General features: G+C 37.2%; 3 protein-coding genes across 3 annotated transcripts; 2 read left to right on the top strand and 1 right to left on the bottom strand.

Annotated features, from left to right (window-relative positions):
• Window positions 1-247: 247 nt before the first annotated feature.
• Window positions 248-3,304, top strand: zgc:153169 (uncharacterized protein LOC767799 homolog). The gene is made up of 10 exons (XM_059566304.1): window positions 248-476; window positions 862-1,000; window positions 1,184-1,340; window positions 1,482-1,530; window positions 1,730-1,768; window positions 1,982-2,070; window positions 2,213-2,228; window positions 2,406-2,473; window positions 2,801-2,905; window positions 3,062-3,304. Exons 1-10 carry the CDS (start codon window positions 368-370, stop codon window positions 3,170-3,172), a joined length of 882 nt encoding a protein of 293 aa, XP_059422287.1. The 5' UTR covers window positions 248-367; the 3' UTR covers window positions 3,173-3,304.
• Window positions 3,305-3,634: 330 nt separating this feature from the next.
• rab1ab (RAB1A, member RAS oncogene family b) lies at window positions 3,635-9,382 on the top strand. Its single transcript, XM_059566303.1, has 6 exons — window positions 3,635-3,809; window positions 6,416-6,488; window positions 6,669-6,764; window positions 7,372-7,467; window positions 7,578-7,709; window positions 8,179-9,382. Exons 1-6 carry the CDS (start codon window positions 3,796-3,798, stop codon window positions 8,374-8,376), a joined length of 609 nt encoding a protein of 202 aa, XP_059422286.1. The 5' UTR covers window positions 3,635-3,795; the 3' UTR covers window positions 8,377-9,382.
• A 962-nt stretch (window positions 9,383-10,344) lies between these two features.
• Window positions 10,345-14,514, bottom strand: cep68 (centrosomal protein 68). Its single transcript, XM_059566301.1, has 6 exons — window positions 14,121-14,514; window positions 12,250-13,644; window positions 12,046-12,168; window positions 11,481-11,577; window positions 10,897-11,025; window positions 10,345-10,691 (listed from the first exon to the last, which is right to left on the bottom strand). The coding sequence occupies exons 1-6, from the start codon at window positions 14,454-14,456 to the stop codon at window positions 10,669-10,671; spliced, it is 2,103 nt and encodes a 700-aa protein (XP_059422284.1). The 5' UTR covers window positions 14,457-14,514; the 3' UTR covers window positions 10,345-10,668.
• Between the last annotated feature and the right edge of the window lie 1,800 nt (window positions 14,515-16,314).

Here is a 16,314-nt window from a genome sequence, read left to right as displayed (position 1 = left end):
TAGTAAAAAGCTGCTGCTTCTCTTAAAATGTTTAGGAATAATATTAAAATTTTGCTCTTTACCTTTTGCTTATTTGCATTTATTCAAAACATTGTTATATTTTTTAATCATATATGAAAAATTGATAAGCCACACCACTTTTATGTATGTACAACTTCCAAAGTAATATAAAATTCTACTTTATATGTTTATTAGGTCTCTCACCTATGTCCATTAAAAATTCTGTCATTTTCAATAAACGCTCTGACTTTTATCTTGAAAATGTGTTTTGACAATCTTCGGGCTTACACTTTAACTCTTACAAAAGAGGGAAACGAACGCTTCCCGAACACAAAAACGTGTGTTTTAATGCCTGAACTGAAGTCAAATGGCAGCTGTGGGGACATGGTCTTTCTCTCGTCCTGCAGTGGAGAGAATGAGATGTATGCTGTTAGCTGGACAAAATGCTACAGATGTGGTAGAAACAGCAATTGCAGGTACATATAAATAGACATCTGTTTGCAAGTTACTCTTCATCAATCAACTACGTAAAATTTTATTATTTAAAGGTGGTCGAAAAATGCAGGTATTGTTAATAAATGAGGGATGTGGACGATAAACAACTGGTTTTCAAGCTTATGAAACAAAATACTAACTATTCTTACTACCTTTACAGTTCCCTTTTTCATATTACTCCCAAGACTATGTTTGTTAAAGTAAGCAAACATTTATTTAATTAAGAGGTTTACTGGAAGTGTTGAAATGTATTCATAAGTGTGTGATACATGGTAAGTATATAGTTTTCTATATTATGGTATCTTTCTTTTATAAATAATAACAATGCATCTTTCTGAATCAATAATAAGAGGTATATTTTCTTAGAGGTGGAAGATGATGTAGACACGGGACGGCACATTGTTGGCAGAGGAGGGTATCCAAATTTCAAGGGAGTGGTTGAATGTGATGCTGCAATTATGGAAGGTGTGCCAGGGAGATTTGGGGCAGTGGCTGCACTTCGAGGGTAAAACAAAAAGCCTTGATTAATTTACCCAGGGGAATTTCTTACTTGTAACAAAATGACTCCAGAGTACAATGCTTTCATTTGTCATGCACTGTTTGAAAAAAAAAAAAGAGGATGAAAAAAGGTTAATTTCCATGCCATCTGGCCCTGAACCATCTTGTATGCTTGTGTTTTCATTGCTAGAATTGCACAGCCATGTCGTGTAGCTCGCAAAGTAATGGAGAAGAGTCCTCACAGCTTGCTTGTTGGAGATGGAGCAGAAGCATTTGCTCAGGAATTGGGTTTTACATCTGAACCCAATGCCAATATGCTTTCCGACCATTCCGCTACTGCTTACCGGGTATTCATTCACAGACCCACACACACACACATACACATACACAATATATTATACTTGTTATTCCAATCCCTAGAAAGAACACATAATTTCTAATTGATTTTAATGACATTTTTCTTTGTTTCTTTTTATGTATTCCAAAAGGAGTACCTTGAAAAAAATAAACCTGTTAGAGGTGGGCATGATACAATAGGTAAGAGGTTAATATAATGTGAAAGCTTTCTCAATGAGTAAATCATATCTGGGCCAAACCCTTTTTTTTAAGTTAAGATGACTCAACTAGGTTGTGAATTTGGCAGACAAAATAATTTCTCACCCAAGTATGGCCTAATGTAAAAAAATATATATAACAGTAACATTTTGTGATTATTTAATCTTGTTTACTTTCTCAGGTCTTATAGCTCTTGATCTAAGTGGTAACATAACAGTAGGTAAGGTTGAAAATGTTTAGATTTCCTATATAAGCTTTATTTATAAGAAATATTGATTTGATGTAGTACGTTCATATTTAACTATTCGAACATGATACAATTATGGATATGAGTCTAATAATACAGAATTGACATTTGCCAAGTATTTACGTATAAATTCTGTTATTTTACAACAAACATTTGTATGTGCCTAAATGAACACACATTGTGTAGGAGTTTCCACATCAGGAGCTCCCTTCAAAGCACCAGGCCGGGTGGGAGATTCTCCACTTCCAGGCTGTGGGCTATACGCTGACCATAAAGTAAGTTGTGCAGCTTTGTAGGTCATTTAATAAGCGTTGCAGGGATTTAATCATTCAGCTCATAGCCTAATTCTGTACTGTCAAATTATTAATTTGTACAAGTATGACAAGTTCTTTACAACCTTGTTCTCTGTATTTTCAGGTGGGTGCTGCAGCAGGTAATTATTATTATTTATTTTTTACTTTGCATCTGAGCTTGTTCTTGTACAAATGCTTTATTTCTCAGTAAATATCACACAGTACTATTAAACATGCAGTATACAGATCCTTTGGAGACTTTACACTTCACTTGTAGAATATACCTACTGTACAGTATATATTCCTTCTCTCCGCAGCTACAGGTGATGGAGACAAAATAATGTGCTACTGCCCAAGCTTTCATGTTGTGCAGCTGATGAGACAAGTATGTAATACTGGTTTGGTATAAATTATCACCTTGGATAAATATTCAGTTTTGTATTATTTATTTCAGCAACAATATATAGGATAATGTCCAAATGTATCAAAATGTGAAGGTGTAATCTGCATTAATCAAACACATTTTCTACACTGTAGTATTTCAGGGTTAATTCTATGAGGATCTGGGTATCGTGATGTTTGTGTTTTTGAAATTAGAGGTTGTGTAAAGTGAAGGCGGTCAATGAAAATACAATTAAACCATTAGAATTTTTTTTGTGTTGTAGTAAATTAGATCTGGCTCACATTTCTCTCATCTTTTTGTGCTATAAAGGGCTCATCTCCTAATGAAGCCTGTCAGGCTGTGCTTGCCGACATACAGAGGAGAATAGGTGGCAATAAATGCTTTGAAATTGGGCTTATTTCTTTGAATATGAAGGTAAACACTGTATAACCTGACCTCAGTATAATACATATTGCTTGAATGCTGTTTGAACTTACACATTTCTAAAGGGGGGCGGCAGGGGGTCATTTTAGCAGTTCACACAGCTGATTCAAGTTTCTTTCAGCCTAATTGAACTATGGTCTTTGCCAGGGAGAGGTGGGAGCTGCATCTTCAGTGGAGTTTCCATACACTTTCTGGAGCAAAGGGTTGAGCTCGGTGGAGGAGCTAGTCATTAACCAACAGAAATCCATAAATGTTTAATTTCTACTCAATACTTTGTGGCTGGTGATAAAACGTCATTTATTTTAACATTTGTGATAACATTTCAATTCTTTGTATGAAAACCGCTGTTCATTATTTTCGTAATCAATAAAAAATGTACCTGGTGGGTCACTGTCTTGTTTTTTTTTTTTTTTTGACACGGACACGTATTGATCAGTGAGTCACACTCATATTAGCCAATGCCACGTTTCATAAATGACGTAATATTTTACCCCTCATGATAGGGGGCAGGATTGCGGCAGTCCTCAGCATGAACGGTTCAAGTCACTATGAACTCATCGTGAACGTTTAATAAACAGATGTGGGTGTTGTAGTTCTTTCTATAGACATATTCCGTTCGAGCAGGTCAGATGATCTCTGAATTATACTACAACATCCGCACAGGTTATGTTGACGACATTGCCTACGCAATCGGTTTAAGGAGTTCCTATTTCCTGGTTGAAGAGTCAGCCATTTTGGGTTTCAACCGACTAGCCTTTGCGGCAGTAGCTAGCCAGCTAGTTACTTTTTAATCGGGGGAGAGGTTATTGTTTCTAGTCTACCTTCACGCCGCGGAGTTGTGTTGTTATAAGACAAACGGTTTTCACAGTGTCCAGTCCACGATGAATCCCGAATAGTAAGTGGTTGAGTTATTAACCGGCTCACTGAGCTCATAATTTACCTGTAGCTACTTTTGACAGGCAGAGGCGATGATGACTAGCTGCGTGTTTAATCTTACCAGCAACTAATCTCACTGTATTCACATTTCACTTAGTCAAAACCGGAAAGCAACTTCATTTTAAAGACCAGCATTTTTTATATTTAGCTTTCTTTAAAATAGGTGTTTTTGTGATTAAGCGACTGTTGTTTGTATAGCTGAGCTCCGCCGGTTTTAATATCCATCCGCGTTATGACAAGTAGAGCTCATCAATTAGTCATACCACACCTTTAACACTTAGTATATTATACTATTTCCATCTCATTCTATTAAAAAACATGTTATTTGTCAAGCTTCATTAGAAATTAATACGAAAGCTAGCTGATGTAAGCTAACGTCTTCAGATAGCTTTTCAAGAAACTTTTTAAACAGCTTGTCGAGCTGGTGAAGTAACGTTAGATGAATAACTGTTTCGTTAACGTGGTTTGGTAACCTGTTGCTGAGCCATTAATATGTTCAGAAAGTTGGTTGCTGTTTAAGTAGCAAACTTCTACAAAAATGGATGTCAGTATCAGGAAGGTCGTCTTTGCATATTACGAGCGAGTAACTTAATCAGTCAGTCGCGTTCATTTGTGCTAAAACACTTTTTATAGTTTGTAAAGTAATTTGAGCTTTTATCCAAGTGTTTTATTACCTGGGTTTGCTGCACATAGAAATATAGTCACGTGCCTTGTTTAACACTACATTTTTAATCTCGAGTGTATAATTACTGTACACATGGACACTAAACTTAAATCTATACGTTAAAGTCAGGGTTTTTCTGTCTGCTTCTTAGAAATAAGAGATGGTTTAGCAAGATTACGTGCATATTTCCACAGCACAAGTCGGATTTGTGCTATCTGTGTTTACTTATCAGTATTTATTTACATAATCTTAAAAGGTATTTGTGGCCATATGTCCATTGACAGTGAATTGTGAGGTTTCTACACTCCTGTCTAAATATCTGGATGTGCAGATGTCAAGTATGTCTGGAGGAACTGGATTGCCCATCCCTTCCTCTATTGTGTGCTAGTCATGTGTAGGTCACATGCCAAATGACAAGCTACACGGTTCATTACAACTATCACTAGACTGAGTGTTAAGCAACTCTGTTACTTAATGGACTTCGTGTCAGCTGTTGCTTGTATTATACATGGTCAGAATTAGGGTGAAGTATGGTTGTTGTTGTTGTTTTTTTTCGTAGTAAGGGGTTATTAAAATGATAGTTGTTTTTCTCTTTCGGTTCTTCGTATATTTTGTATGAAAGATTCAATATTAATGTGCATACATTTGTGGCTTCCTGAAAGAACATGAATAGTGATTTTTTTTTTTTTAAAGACACGTTCATGACACGTTTTTTAACATCCATGTAGGATATAATGCAGAACTTAAGATCTGCATGTTTAAACAAGACATGCTTCGCTGAAAAGACTTACACTACAGCTACCTATTCTGTCTGATAGAAATCAGAAACCTGTGTATAAACAGAGGGTCTTTACATGCAGTTTTTTGTGAAGCAGGTCTCTACACAGGAGCGTTAGTTGCAGTCAACCTAACAAGGAGAGCATGACTTGAATTCAGTTTAGTGGGCAGGATGGAGATGAAGACGGACCGTTCTGGTGTTGACCAGGCCGATCCACCGTCTTTCTTTACTAGGGCATGTTGAATAGGGACAGAGGATTTAGCACAATGGGCAGAAATCCCTCTCTGTGGAATGCTTAATCAGCTTGCTCAAGTTTCCAGACCTCAGAGGTCCTCAAGCACATTGTTTCTGTTAAACAGAGATTTTATTTTCTTCATGCAAAAGTGGACCAGTGACCGATTTATCCCATGTTTAACTGAGTTGCATCAGAAAATGGTCTTACAGTGCTGGAAAGCAAGGGTCTGATCTATTTCACATGATTTTAATGACCTCATTCCAAATGTACATCTAGAAAATAAACAATGTATAATATACAGTGAACGAAAGCAACAGTTGGGTTCAGGCTTGGGTGTTTTGAGATGTAGGGCCAACTGTCTGCATCAGTATAATGAGTACACTCATTCAAAAGTTATTTCTTTAGAGAAATGTTTATTTTTATTCAGCAAGGATACCAAAAGTGACAGTAAAGACTTCTATTTGTCCAATAATCCTGAGAAAGTGTTAATCCATTAATATTAATTAATCTGGGTTTCTACAAGATATATCTAAATATTAAGTTGTGCAACTGTTGTTAATATTGTTAATAAGAAGAAATGTTTTTACACCAAATCAGCAAGAATCATTCTAATATGAATGCTGAAGATTCGAGTATTACCTGCTGGAAATTCAGCCATCACAGGAACAAGTTGCATTTTAAAATAATAAAATCTAAAAGGTTTAAATTGTAATATTATTTCACAGTACTTTTTCATGTATTTTTGATCAAATAAATGCAGCCATGGCGAGACTTATTTCAAAAGTATTGCCAATCCCAAACTTCTACAGTTTCACACAACTGTACTGTCAAAAATTGGTAGACAATTATTGACTGTCTAATGTTTTGTTACTCCTTCTCTTCATACAGTGACTATTTATTCAAGCTGCTCTTGATTGGTGACTCTGGTGTTGGAAAGTCTTGCCTTCTTCTCCGATTTGCAGTAAGTAGGCTACATGTTTTCCTGCATTTGCCATCATAGAGACATCATTTTTGCAGAGGGTAAATAATCAGCTGTCTTTATTTTAAGACTTGTATCACATTTATATGGAGTAAATCTTTTCATTCAAAGCACTGTGGGGAGAGATTTGACTACTGAAACATACTGTTTTGCTTCTTTCAGGATGACACATACACAGAAAGCTACATTAGCACTATCGGTGTAGACTTTAAAATAAGAACTATAGAATTAGACGGAAAGACCATCAAGCTTCAAATCGTAAGTTCTTTTCTGACCTGTAATGAAATTAATGTTTGTGTATAAGATTAAATAAATGGAATATACAAGCATGTGATTGAAGAAAAGTGAGCACTGTGTTTCGATGGTATGGTTTTAGAGATGTGTAGAGACATCATCAGAGAGAGAGCAGAGTTATGTCCGTGCTCATCATGAAGGATTTACTTGATCTTTCCATGTAATTTATGTCAGAGATGGGCCTTTGTCTGCTGCTTTTATATAGGGCTGGGTTAACATAACAATATTGAGTACTTAATTTTCATTTTGATAAAGAGATATCAATTCTTTAATGTGTGTGAGCAGAACTTCACTAAATACTACTTGATCAAATAATCACAAAAGGTTGTTACTTCTGATAAGAAACCAAGCCTCAGCTTTCAAATTGTCAATTTTATCACAAAAGTTTTGCTAATTTGATCCTTTAATGTACTATTTAGGGGTTCCCTGTATAGGCCTAGCTTACAGCATTAGTTAAGAGAATCAAGTTTATTTGTGAAATCTGTGTCAGTACCCAGCCCTACTATTGAAGTAGTACAAAAATAGTATTTTTCTGAGCCTATTTTTGCATTCGATTCCTTCTTCCTTACAGTGGGATACAGCAGGGCAGGAGAGGTTTCGCACAATCACATCCAGTTACTACAGAGGAGCACATGGCATTATCGTAGTCTATGATGTTACAGATCAGGTGAGCTCAAGTGTCATAATTTCATTATAAACACCTGTAAAAAATACCTTAAAATAAAAGGTTCTCATTTCTGTTCTACTTTATTTGTTTTAACATTTTTATTCCCTCAGGAGTCCTTCAATAATGTTAAACAGTGGCTACAGGAGATTGACCGCTATGCCAGTGAAAATGTTAACAAGTTATTGGTTGGCAACAAGTGCGACTTAACAACAAAAAAAGTGGTGGACTACACAACGGCAAAGGTAATGCAAAGCCCAGTGAGCTGCGTTACTGTCAGACTGATCTGGAATGTCATACATGGGCAGTGATAAAGTGCATCTGATACTTTTGAATTCAGTAGATGTATCATGTTGATGTGCCAATGACTTAATGCTGCAGTGAACATAAAAATATAGATTACACACTTTAGTAAAAATTACCTTATACATTCCAGGACATTAGTTTTTCCAGTTTGACTTATTTTAGTTCTTTAATTTTATTTCAGTTAATTGCCAAAGCAACCTCTCTTTTTTTCATGCAGTTTTTATTTCACTGAACTAATTCTTTTTTATATATATAACAAATGTATATATATTAAAACCTAGCTCACTAGGTTTTGGAGCAAAGTGTGCGTGTACATAAGATTTGCAATCTTTCACTTCTCCAGTGTTCTAACGGAAAGAATGGCTTGGTCTATCTCGGTTTATTGGTCTATCCTTGGTTTATCTCTAGGAATTTGCTGATTCCCTTAGCATTCCTTTCTTGGAAACTAGCGCTAAGAACGCCACCAATGTGGAGCAGGCCTTCATGACTATGGCTGCCGAGATCAAGAAGAGAATGGGCCCCGGAGCCACAGCTGGTGGTTCTGAGAAGTCTAACGTGAAGATCCAGAGCACTCCAGTGAAGCCTGCATCTGGAGGGTGCTGCTGAGGCCCCCCGACCCCCCTCACATTGGCCATTGGATCTTGGAGCAAGAGCCCCCACAATAGGAGAAAGGAGAATAGATCATTTGTTATGGAGCAAAGAGTGAATATGGAGAATAGAAAGAATAAAAGAGAGCGTGAAACCGGCAACAATTTAAGTTACCCAAGTTGTACTGTATGTATCCGCACTACCAAAAACATTCAAAAATCTGCTGCCCCCCCCCCCCCCCCCCCTTGCTTTTCACAAACTTAAACTGATGAGAGGTCTGAGATTTGGTAATGGTCAGTCCCCTTCACCCCTGCCGTCTGTCAGGGGCTGCTTTTAACCAAGCCCACCCCAAAAAAAGATGGATTTCATTTTCACTCAACGATTTTAAATCTTCTGTGTGCAGGTTTCTAAGAATAATGTGTGTGTTTATCTCACTGCATTCCTACTGCAGGGCTGGTCTGTGGTCAAAATTCAGTGACACTTTCTTTTTCTGTCCTTTTCTTGTCTTACTTGTTGATTATTTTACTGTTTATATTTGCATGTGTAGGTTTCTGTCCCCACGGATTGTTTTGCCAGTCTGTTGAGATCAACTAGGCAGCGGTGGTTCACAGTCTTACATCTGTTTCGTAAAATATATGTACATATACACTATGTATATATATATGTAAGATCTGAATTGACAGCTCTGTAGAGTTACATACATGATTAGAGTATTTTTACCTTCTTTTGCATTTAAGTTGTGGCTGCAGACTCTTGTCATTTTGTTGCGCGATGTGTAACAAGTTAACAAAAATATAAATAAATATTGTACGACCATACTGTACAGTATCAGTATGTCTGCGATTCTTGGTGGGACTTGTAGAAACCCTTTGTTTTATTTATTCAACATTTATATGCAAATATATTGTTCCATTAATAATCGATCGCTCGATATTGGCCATTAACCTGCGGAATACATTGAAAGCAATTGCATATGTGACTCAAACACTATGTTCTCTTTTTCATAATAAAGGCAATTGAATTAGTTTTTTGAATGAACTTGGAAACCGTTCATGTCTAGTATATCATTTTGTGCAGTTTAACATATTTACTAACTAATAAAATATTTATTAATATTTTGAATGAACTTTTATATTTCTAGTTTTAATTTTATGGTAAATTTAAAATGCTTTTTGTCAATTTTATTGGATTTAAAAAAAATGTAAGCTTTCTTTAATTTCCATTTTATTTGTTAAAGTGAAGTTAGACTGATGATACACGATGATAAAACTTTGGTCAATGTTGCCGTCAACGGGCAACCAGATGAGACACAGGGTTATATTTACAGCAGCAGTATGTTGTGGATGTATTAGCTGTAGCAATTCTCAGTACTTGCTCTGCAGCAGCAGTGTACCAGATCTATTCCACCAAGACCAAATACTTTAACATTGTCATGTACATTACCATGCCCATCGCTCCGAGAGCTGTCACGACAGAAATATAAAATAACAAGAAAGCTATCAAAAAGGAGAATGTTTATTGTAAAAAAAAAAAAAATTGTCATCAGGAAAACAGTTGCACATCAATCCATGATCTCTGCAGCTGAAGTTATTCAAAACTTTGAGGTTTTTAGTTTGCTGTCAAATTCATTCAGCTGAATACACAAAATGCATTATGCTTCACAATTATTGCATTTCATTTGATGTTAACACACTGACATTGTTTTCTCCCCAAATTTAAAATTGTCACCATTTACTCACTCCAGTCTTTCTTCCAGGGAACACGAAGAAAGGTATTTCAAACTATGCCGATAAATAATCAACATCGGACACTATAGACTTTCAATGTGTGGACTAAACAACCAAACAGACATTTCTCAAAATATCTTTTTTATTATTATTACAGCGGAAGAATGGCATGAGGGCGAGTAAATGATGAAATTTAAATGTGTGGGTGAACTGTTGCTGTAACAATCAAAAATATATATCACACTAATTAATAGGGTAATAACCCTGAGATCACAATCACAATTGGCACTATGTCTGTGCACCTCTCAAACATTATTACTAAGCCGAGCCATCACAGGACATTTCTGAGTAAAAAAAAGCTGGTGTGTAAAATTACAAAGTGATAAAAATTCATCACATATGTTGTGACAGATAACTCAAGCTTGTGACAACAGCCCATAACACCACTTCTGAATACAGTAAACGTGTTAAGAGTAAAACAAGATAATGGTGACAAATGAGTCAAGTAAGAAGCGTTTCAGATCCTTTATGTGGAAACACCAAAAAGGAAGTCTCAGTCAAGACAGTGAGCCTTCCCAGAATCCTAATAATTCTCAGAAACTGCTTCTGTGGAGAAAGAGTGAGAAACTATTTGATGATGCAGAGTTTTGATTTTTAATAATCAAAAAGAGGCTACAGTCAAAGTGACACATTGAAGTTACATGTGAATAGTGAACTTTATATTACAATATTTACAATTCAGTCATCCATTTTGAGAGCTATAACCATATGATGACACCAGAGGGCACCAGAATAATAGTTGATCATTTACCTGATGCTTCCTCAGATCCGGGGTCAGTGAGGCAGTCCATGGCTGACAGAATAGAGGAGAAAAGATACTCTGAATGAGTTTCCAGTGTGTGAGACTGCCTCTCTATCAGCGCCATTGTGTCTTTCAGAACTAAAGAATCAGGAAAATATTAGCAGCAGTACGAGGACAGCTAGAGACCAATGTGATGACAAAAACAATACTTGATGTGAATTCTGAAATGAAGTATGCTAGCTAGGCAACAGCAGGGCTCTCTAAGTTAAGCATGCATGGCCGCATTCGCCAAACAGAGCGTTTCCTCTTTCGGTCTGATGTAACGGAATATTGGGTTACACTGCACAACATGTCCAAAACTGAGAAGCAGTAAACTTGGAGAAGTGTATCAACTGATCAAGAACAAAGAGTACTAATTTAACATTTAAATTTCACCACTTCATAGCTTTAGAGCCACTACTGTGTGTTCAGTAAGAAAATCCAAAGTAGACATGCCAATTCAAGGTTCAGTACAGCAGCAGAATGGTAGAAAGCTTTTTAAAAATTATATTTTCTTTTTTCATTATAATTAGATAAAAGGTAGTAAGACTCACATGGAGAGGCTGAATTCATGCAATGCAAAAGCATCTCTCCGGTCTGCAGAACATCTGCTGTGAGGGGCTTATGAGCCTGAACGTCTTCCTGAAAACTCTGAAAAATATCATGTGTTACAGTTATGTACTTTTTGAATGAAATTCTTTTGTAATCAAATTTGTATACTTCTTATTGTTACATTAGGGTCAATAAGATTTTTATTTGAATGTTTTTGAAAGAAAAAAAACATGTCTTATGCTCACCAAAGCTGCATTATTTATCCAGTAAAACAGTAATACTGTGAAATAGTATTACACTTTGAATTAACCGTTTACTATTTTAACGTCAAAGCTGAAAGCTTTTATTATCAATGTTGAAAACAGTGCTTATTTTTGGAAACTGAGATAGATTTTTTAAGGATACTCAGAATTTATTTAAAAATATATATATTTGTAGCACCTGGTGACTTTTTTGATACATTTAACACATCCTTAATGAACGAACATATTACTTCCTTTCAATCATTTTAATAATAATGATCTTACCGACCCAAAACTTTATTAAATGGTGGTGTAGTTTACAAACCTTGTAATCAGCCAAGGAGGCTTTGACGCTCTCCAAGTCAACCATGGGAGGAGAAAGAACTTCTACTTTCTCTACCACCTTGTGCAGCCACTGAATCAGCTTTTTTAGGTTCGAGCAAAATGCCTATTATAAAAAGATACAACATTTCTCATTAATTCTCAGCCATTTCAGGATTTAACGATCACAACAGAAGCATCTACTCACTTGTATGTGCTGCATTAGTGACTCCTTGGTCTCATTTTCGTTCTGGCCTGTTTGTATTGTCCTCTGAAGCTCTGACATTGACAGTCCACTCAGTTGATCCATAACAGCTTCCACCTCCCTCAGGTTCCTCCTAGTCATGTCTTGGCTAATCATCTGGATTGTGGAACCAGGCTCTTTTGCTTTCTCTAAATGATCCTCATGTGTGAGAGGAATTTCAGAAACTGATCCCCCTTTTGCTTCATCGCCCCTTTCTTCTACCAGTGATTCCTGCTTTCCCACTTGAGCCGTTGGTGATTGGACTGAGGTGATCTCGCTCTCCAGGGATTCCCAGCTGGTGATGATTGGTTGGCTCATCTGGTCACTAATGTCCCTCAGCTGCTGTGAAAGCACCTGAAGTTCTTGTAGCCTTTCTGGTAGGCGAAGAAACTCTATGTCCAACTCATCCAGTGAATCATGACGAGGAAGGATGTGAGTTGATCTAATAAAAGTGGGAACAGGTCTGAATGTCGAGAAGTTGCCTAATTTACGACAATGGCCCCCTGGCTTCCTGTCACCATCCAGACTCTCAACTGACAAGCCAGCTTGGTCTAGTGAAGAGTACAGGCTACTGGACATGATGCCATCTAAGGACTTAGAATGTGACTTGTTAAGAGCACAAAACTTAGTTGATCTTTGCGCTGTTCCTGGGCTACACTGTTCCTGTCGAGTCCTTGTATAGGACAGGCCTAAACAAGACCGAGTGGAAGAGTGGTCCAACTCAATGCCCGAGTCTTGCAACAATGGATCAGTTCGCAAGAGAAGATCCAACTCTAATGAACCCAATGTACCAGTCATGTTGGGTCTCAGAGGGTACGTGTAGTCCAGGAGCTCCTGGTACTCCTTTTCAGGATCCCAACTGGGGGATTTACGGTTTGGAGAGGGTGGCATAGAGTTGGGGATGGCACAGGCCCAATAATTGGCCTGATAAGGTGACATGTGTTTGAACCCATGTTGACGGTTCTTACTGTAAGATCCTGGGTTAAGAAAAGAATCTCTTCCTCTGTCCATCATCTCACCCGGTCTTGTTTGTACCTTTCTTGTGTAATGAGACTTATGATTGGACGGATAAGAAGTGCTTCTAGGAGTGGATGTCCACTTAGGCACTGAGGGCACTGTGAGGCTCAAAGAAGCTGAGGGGGGACTGGACAGACTGCGTTTGGCAGCTGAAGTGTTAAAAATAGGATCCTCATCACATGACCACAGTCTGAGGTCTGATACGCTCATGGAGGTATCCAGGTCTTCTCTGGATAATGGTGGGGTAGATTTATAAAATGGAGAATCTTCTGGGATACGTCTAAATGACTGTTTTGACAGACTTTTTTCATTTTCTTTAGGGGAATTTGCTTTGTAAGTGATCTGAGGAAAAAAAGAATAAACAAGGAAATGGTTAAGAGGAAATCCTGGGATACAGCCTAACTCATGACCAGGGAGCCACTGGCTCCTGTAATCTGTAAACACAGACTACCATTTCAAAAGTTTGGGATTTGGTGCTCAAAAAAACATTTCTTATTATTATTATCAGTGTTGAAAATACTGTTGCTTACTATTTTTTTTTTTTTTTAGAAAATGTGATTTTTATTTCAGGATTTTTGATGACTAGGCTAGAGAATCTTTTTAATTCTTTTAGCATCAGACATAACCAAACTCAAGGTTCAGTTAGGGAGTCAGTTGTGACCCAGTAACAGCTCTGAATGATTAACTGACTAAACGAATCTGATTCAAACCTCTAACTGGATGGTTTTATTTGCCAACCATCTTAGATGCTAAATTCTGTACAAATTTGGAAATTCAGTAAAAAAAAATCACTTAGACTTGTTTCATTAGATTCTTACCCTCTCCAAGTCTTCATGTGTAGATGAGTTCTTCAGGATGGGCACCTGCCATTGTGTGGAGATCAGTGGTTTTCTCATGATATAGAGTCTTTTGTCTGGCATATACCTGGAAACAGGTGCCATAGTGACCGTCTTTTTGCTACCACTCCTCTCTTTGTATGAGTCCTTGGCCTCCTGGACATTTGTAGGCCTTGTCCTCTCATCTGCTCCGTGACTGAGGGGTCTAGTTTGACCGCCGCGAATGACCTCCGGGATCCTGGTCTTCCACCTCCCATGGCTCGTGTTCTCCATTTGCGAGGAGGTGTCTGATAAGGCCATGTCAACTCCGAGAGCCATTACAACACATCCAAATTCTGTGGTTCCTCATTTGGCCAGCTAAAACATCATAAATACACTGTGTATTAAACACTACTTGAATAAGCTCTGTGATAAGTGTGGTCTAAGAGGATGCAGGGCTTGTTTACTCGAATAGAGTTACTTTCTGATCTGGAAAAGCAATCTCATTAAAGCTACATGTTCAGGCTTGCCTGAAATTCATGAATGCTACTTGTCCATCTCTAACTACAAAAGTACTACTACTACGAACAGATTTTATCTATGAAAAATCTTAAATGAAAAGTAAAAAATAAATTAATTAGTTAAAAGCAAAATGATAAATTAATTAAATGTTATGAAAAATTATTTAGTAATTAAATATAATATAACTGTACAGTGGCAAAATATATTTAGACTAGTATGATTATGTGTCAGATGAATGCTGATAAATGCAACAGCGTGCAAACAAAGTTTCTTTTCCTATTTCTCTGTGGAATACTAGACTGTATCTGTTTTTGATTGGCTGATTCGACTGGTTTCCATGGCAACCGACAGAAAACGGCATGTCACTAGAGGTGATCACATGGGGGACATTTAAATCATAGCCTGCCTGCAAACAAAGACAATCACGTGTCTTCACCACTGAACCCTCACGCAGTTCCTTTTAATTTTAATATGACACTTGCTGACAGGGTTCTCATAACTGCTGACAGTTTGCAGGGTTACATGTCTGAATTTGGTTACTTTGTATTGTTGAGCAAGGAAGCAAAACTAATTCTATCAATATGTTATTTGTGGACATAAAAGTCAGCCAAGTTGTTCCGATACTGATCCTTGGGCTACAGTGACACTAGATCGGTTCAAACAGTGCAAATGCTATAGAAGGTTATATAGGCTTGATAGACAGTTAACATGACAACCTGGTCATCAAACAAATACCTAAAGAAGGCATTGTCTGCATTATACATTTCCTCTGATTTAACACTGGGAACATTGTTAAATCATTTCAAACATAAAACACACAGCGTACAAATCTCAATAAAAAATATAATCTGTTTGTTTTGCAAGCCACAACCTGCAGTTCTCAGTGATTCTGAAATTAAACACTATATGCAAACACTGTGCAAACTATACAAATATAGGCTGAGGAAACAGTGTGTCTCCCATATAAGCAGTTCATTTAATAGTTGTAGGATTTAATAAAACAAGGAAAGCTTAAATTGAACTCAAGTGTATGCTAACATAAGTACAAGAATAAACGTGCACATTGAGAATGCGTGGCCTGAGAAAGCTATGCATAGTGAATTAATTAATAACTTTCTTGTACGGAAAATGTTTTGCTTAGTATAAACTAAGTAAAATTATTATTGAGTTACATATGCATCAGCAATGAAATGACAGATGAGATGCATTTCACAGCCAGCGGCAGCACACAACGTGATGCTAAGCTACTATGTATCATCAGCCAGGAAGAATATGAATGTGTCATACAGCAGCTTCACACTTCTGTCCACATCACTTTCACTTGGCTTTCACAGCTGAACACCCTGCATAATTGATCTTAAGCTGTATTTACGTACCGGCTTGGACTAAGGAAATCCCTCGGCAGATCCACGAAATACGTTTATAGTTTAGAGATGAGATGCGATAAATAAAACCCTGCTGTTGTGGAATCCAAGCGGTGGAGGAAACGGTTCTTAACACAGAGGCGGGTCGAGCAGCGCGAGACTGTCGCTTTCAGCCAATGGCGTCACGAAACCACACGAGCCAAAGTTCAGTCACACCGACTCAAGTTTCATATTTATACGCATGCGCATGATAATGTGGCTTAAATTACCAGTTATTTGGGGGAAACACTGGCAAAGAGATTTATTAGATT

This window comes from Carassius carassius, chromosome 14 (assembly GCF_963082965.1).
Source record: "Carassius carassius chromosome 14, fCarCar2.1, whole genome shotgun sequence".
NCBI classification, from domain to species: Eukaryota; Metazoa; Chordata; class Actinopteri; order Cypriniformes; family Cyprinidae; genus Carassius; species Carassius carassius.
The sequence above is the reverse complement of the archived record's forward strand: the minus strand, read 5'-3'. Positions and strand labels throughout refer to the sequence as shown.

What these genes read in the sequence shown, in the direction of transcription:
- zgc:153169 (XM_059566304.1), top strand. Translation starts at nt 368, where the DNA reads ATGGCAGCTGTGGGGACATGGTCTTTCTCTCGTCCTGCAGTGGAGAGA. An exon ending in AAGTGGTAACATAACAGTAG is followed by an intron (nt 1,769 to 1,981) that starts GTAAGGTTGAAA and finishes CACATTGTGTAG; the next exon opens with GAGTTTCCACATCAGGAGCT. An exon ending in TTGTGCAGCTGATGAGACAA is followed by an intron (nt 2,474 to 2,800) that starts GTATGTAATACT and finishes TGTGCTATAAAG; the next exon opens with GGCTCATCTCCTAATGAAGC.
- cep68 (XM_059566301.1), bottom strand. Translation starts at nt 14,456, where the DNA reads ATGGCTCTCGGAGTTGACATGGCCTTATCAGACACCTCCTCGCAAATG. An exon ending in CATGAATTCAGCCTCTCCAT is followed by an intron (nt 11,026 to 11,480) that starts GTGAGTCTTACT and finishes CTGATTCTTTAG; the next exon opens with TTCTGAAAGACACAATGGCG. An exon ending in CGGATCTGAGGAAGCATCAG is followed by an intron (nt 10,692 to 10,896) that starts GTAAATGATCAA and finishes CTTTCTCCACAG; the next exon opens with AAGCAGTTTCTGAGAATTAT.
- rab1ab (XM_059566303.1), top strand. An exon ending in AGACCATCAAGCTTCAAATC is followed by an intron (nt 6,765 to 7,371) that starts GTAAGTTCTTTT and finishes TCTTCCTTACAG; the next exon opens with TGGGATACAGCAGGGCAGGA. An exon ending in TCTATGATGTTACAGATCAG is followed by an intron (nt 7,468 to 7,577) that starts GTGAGCTCAAGT and finishes TTATTCCCTCAG; the next exon opens with GAGTCCTTCAATAATGTTAA.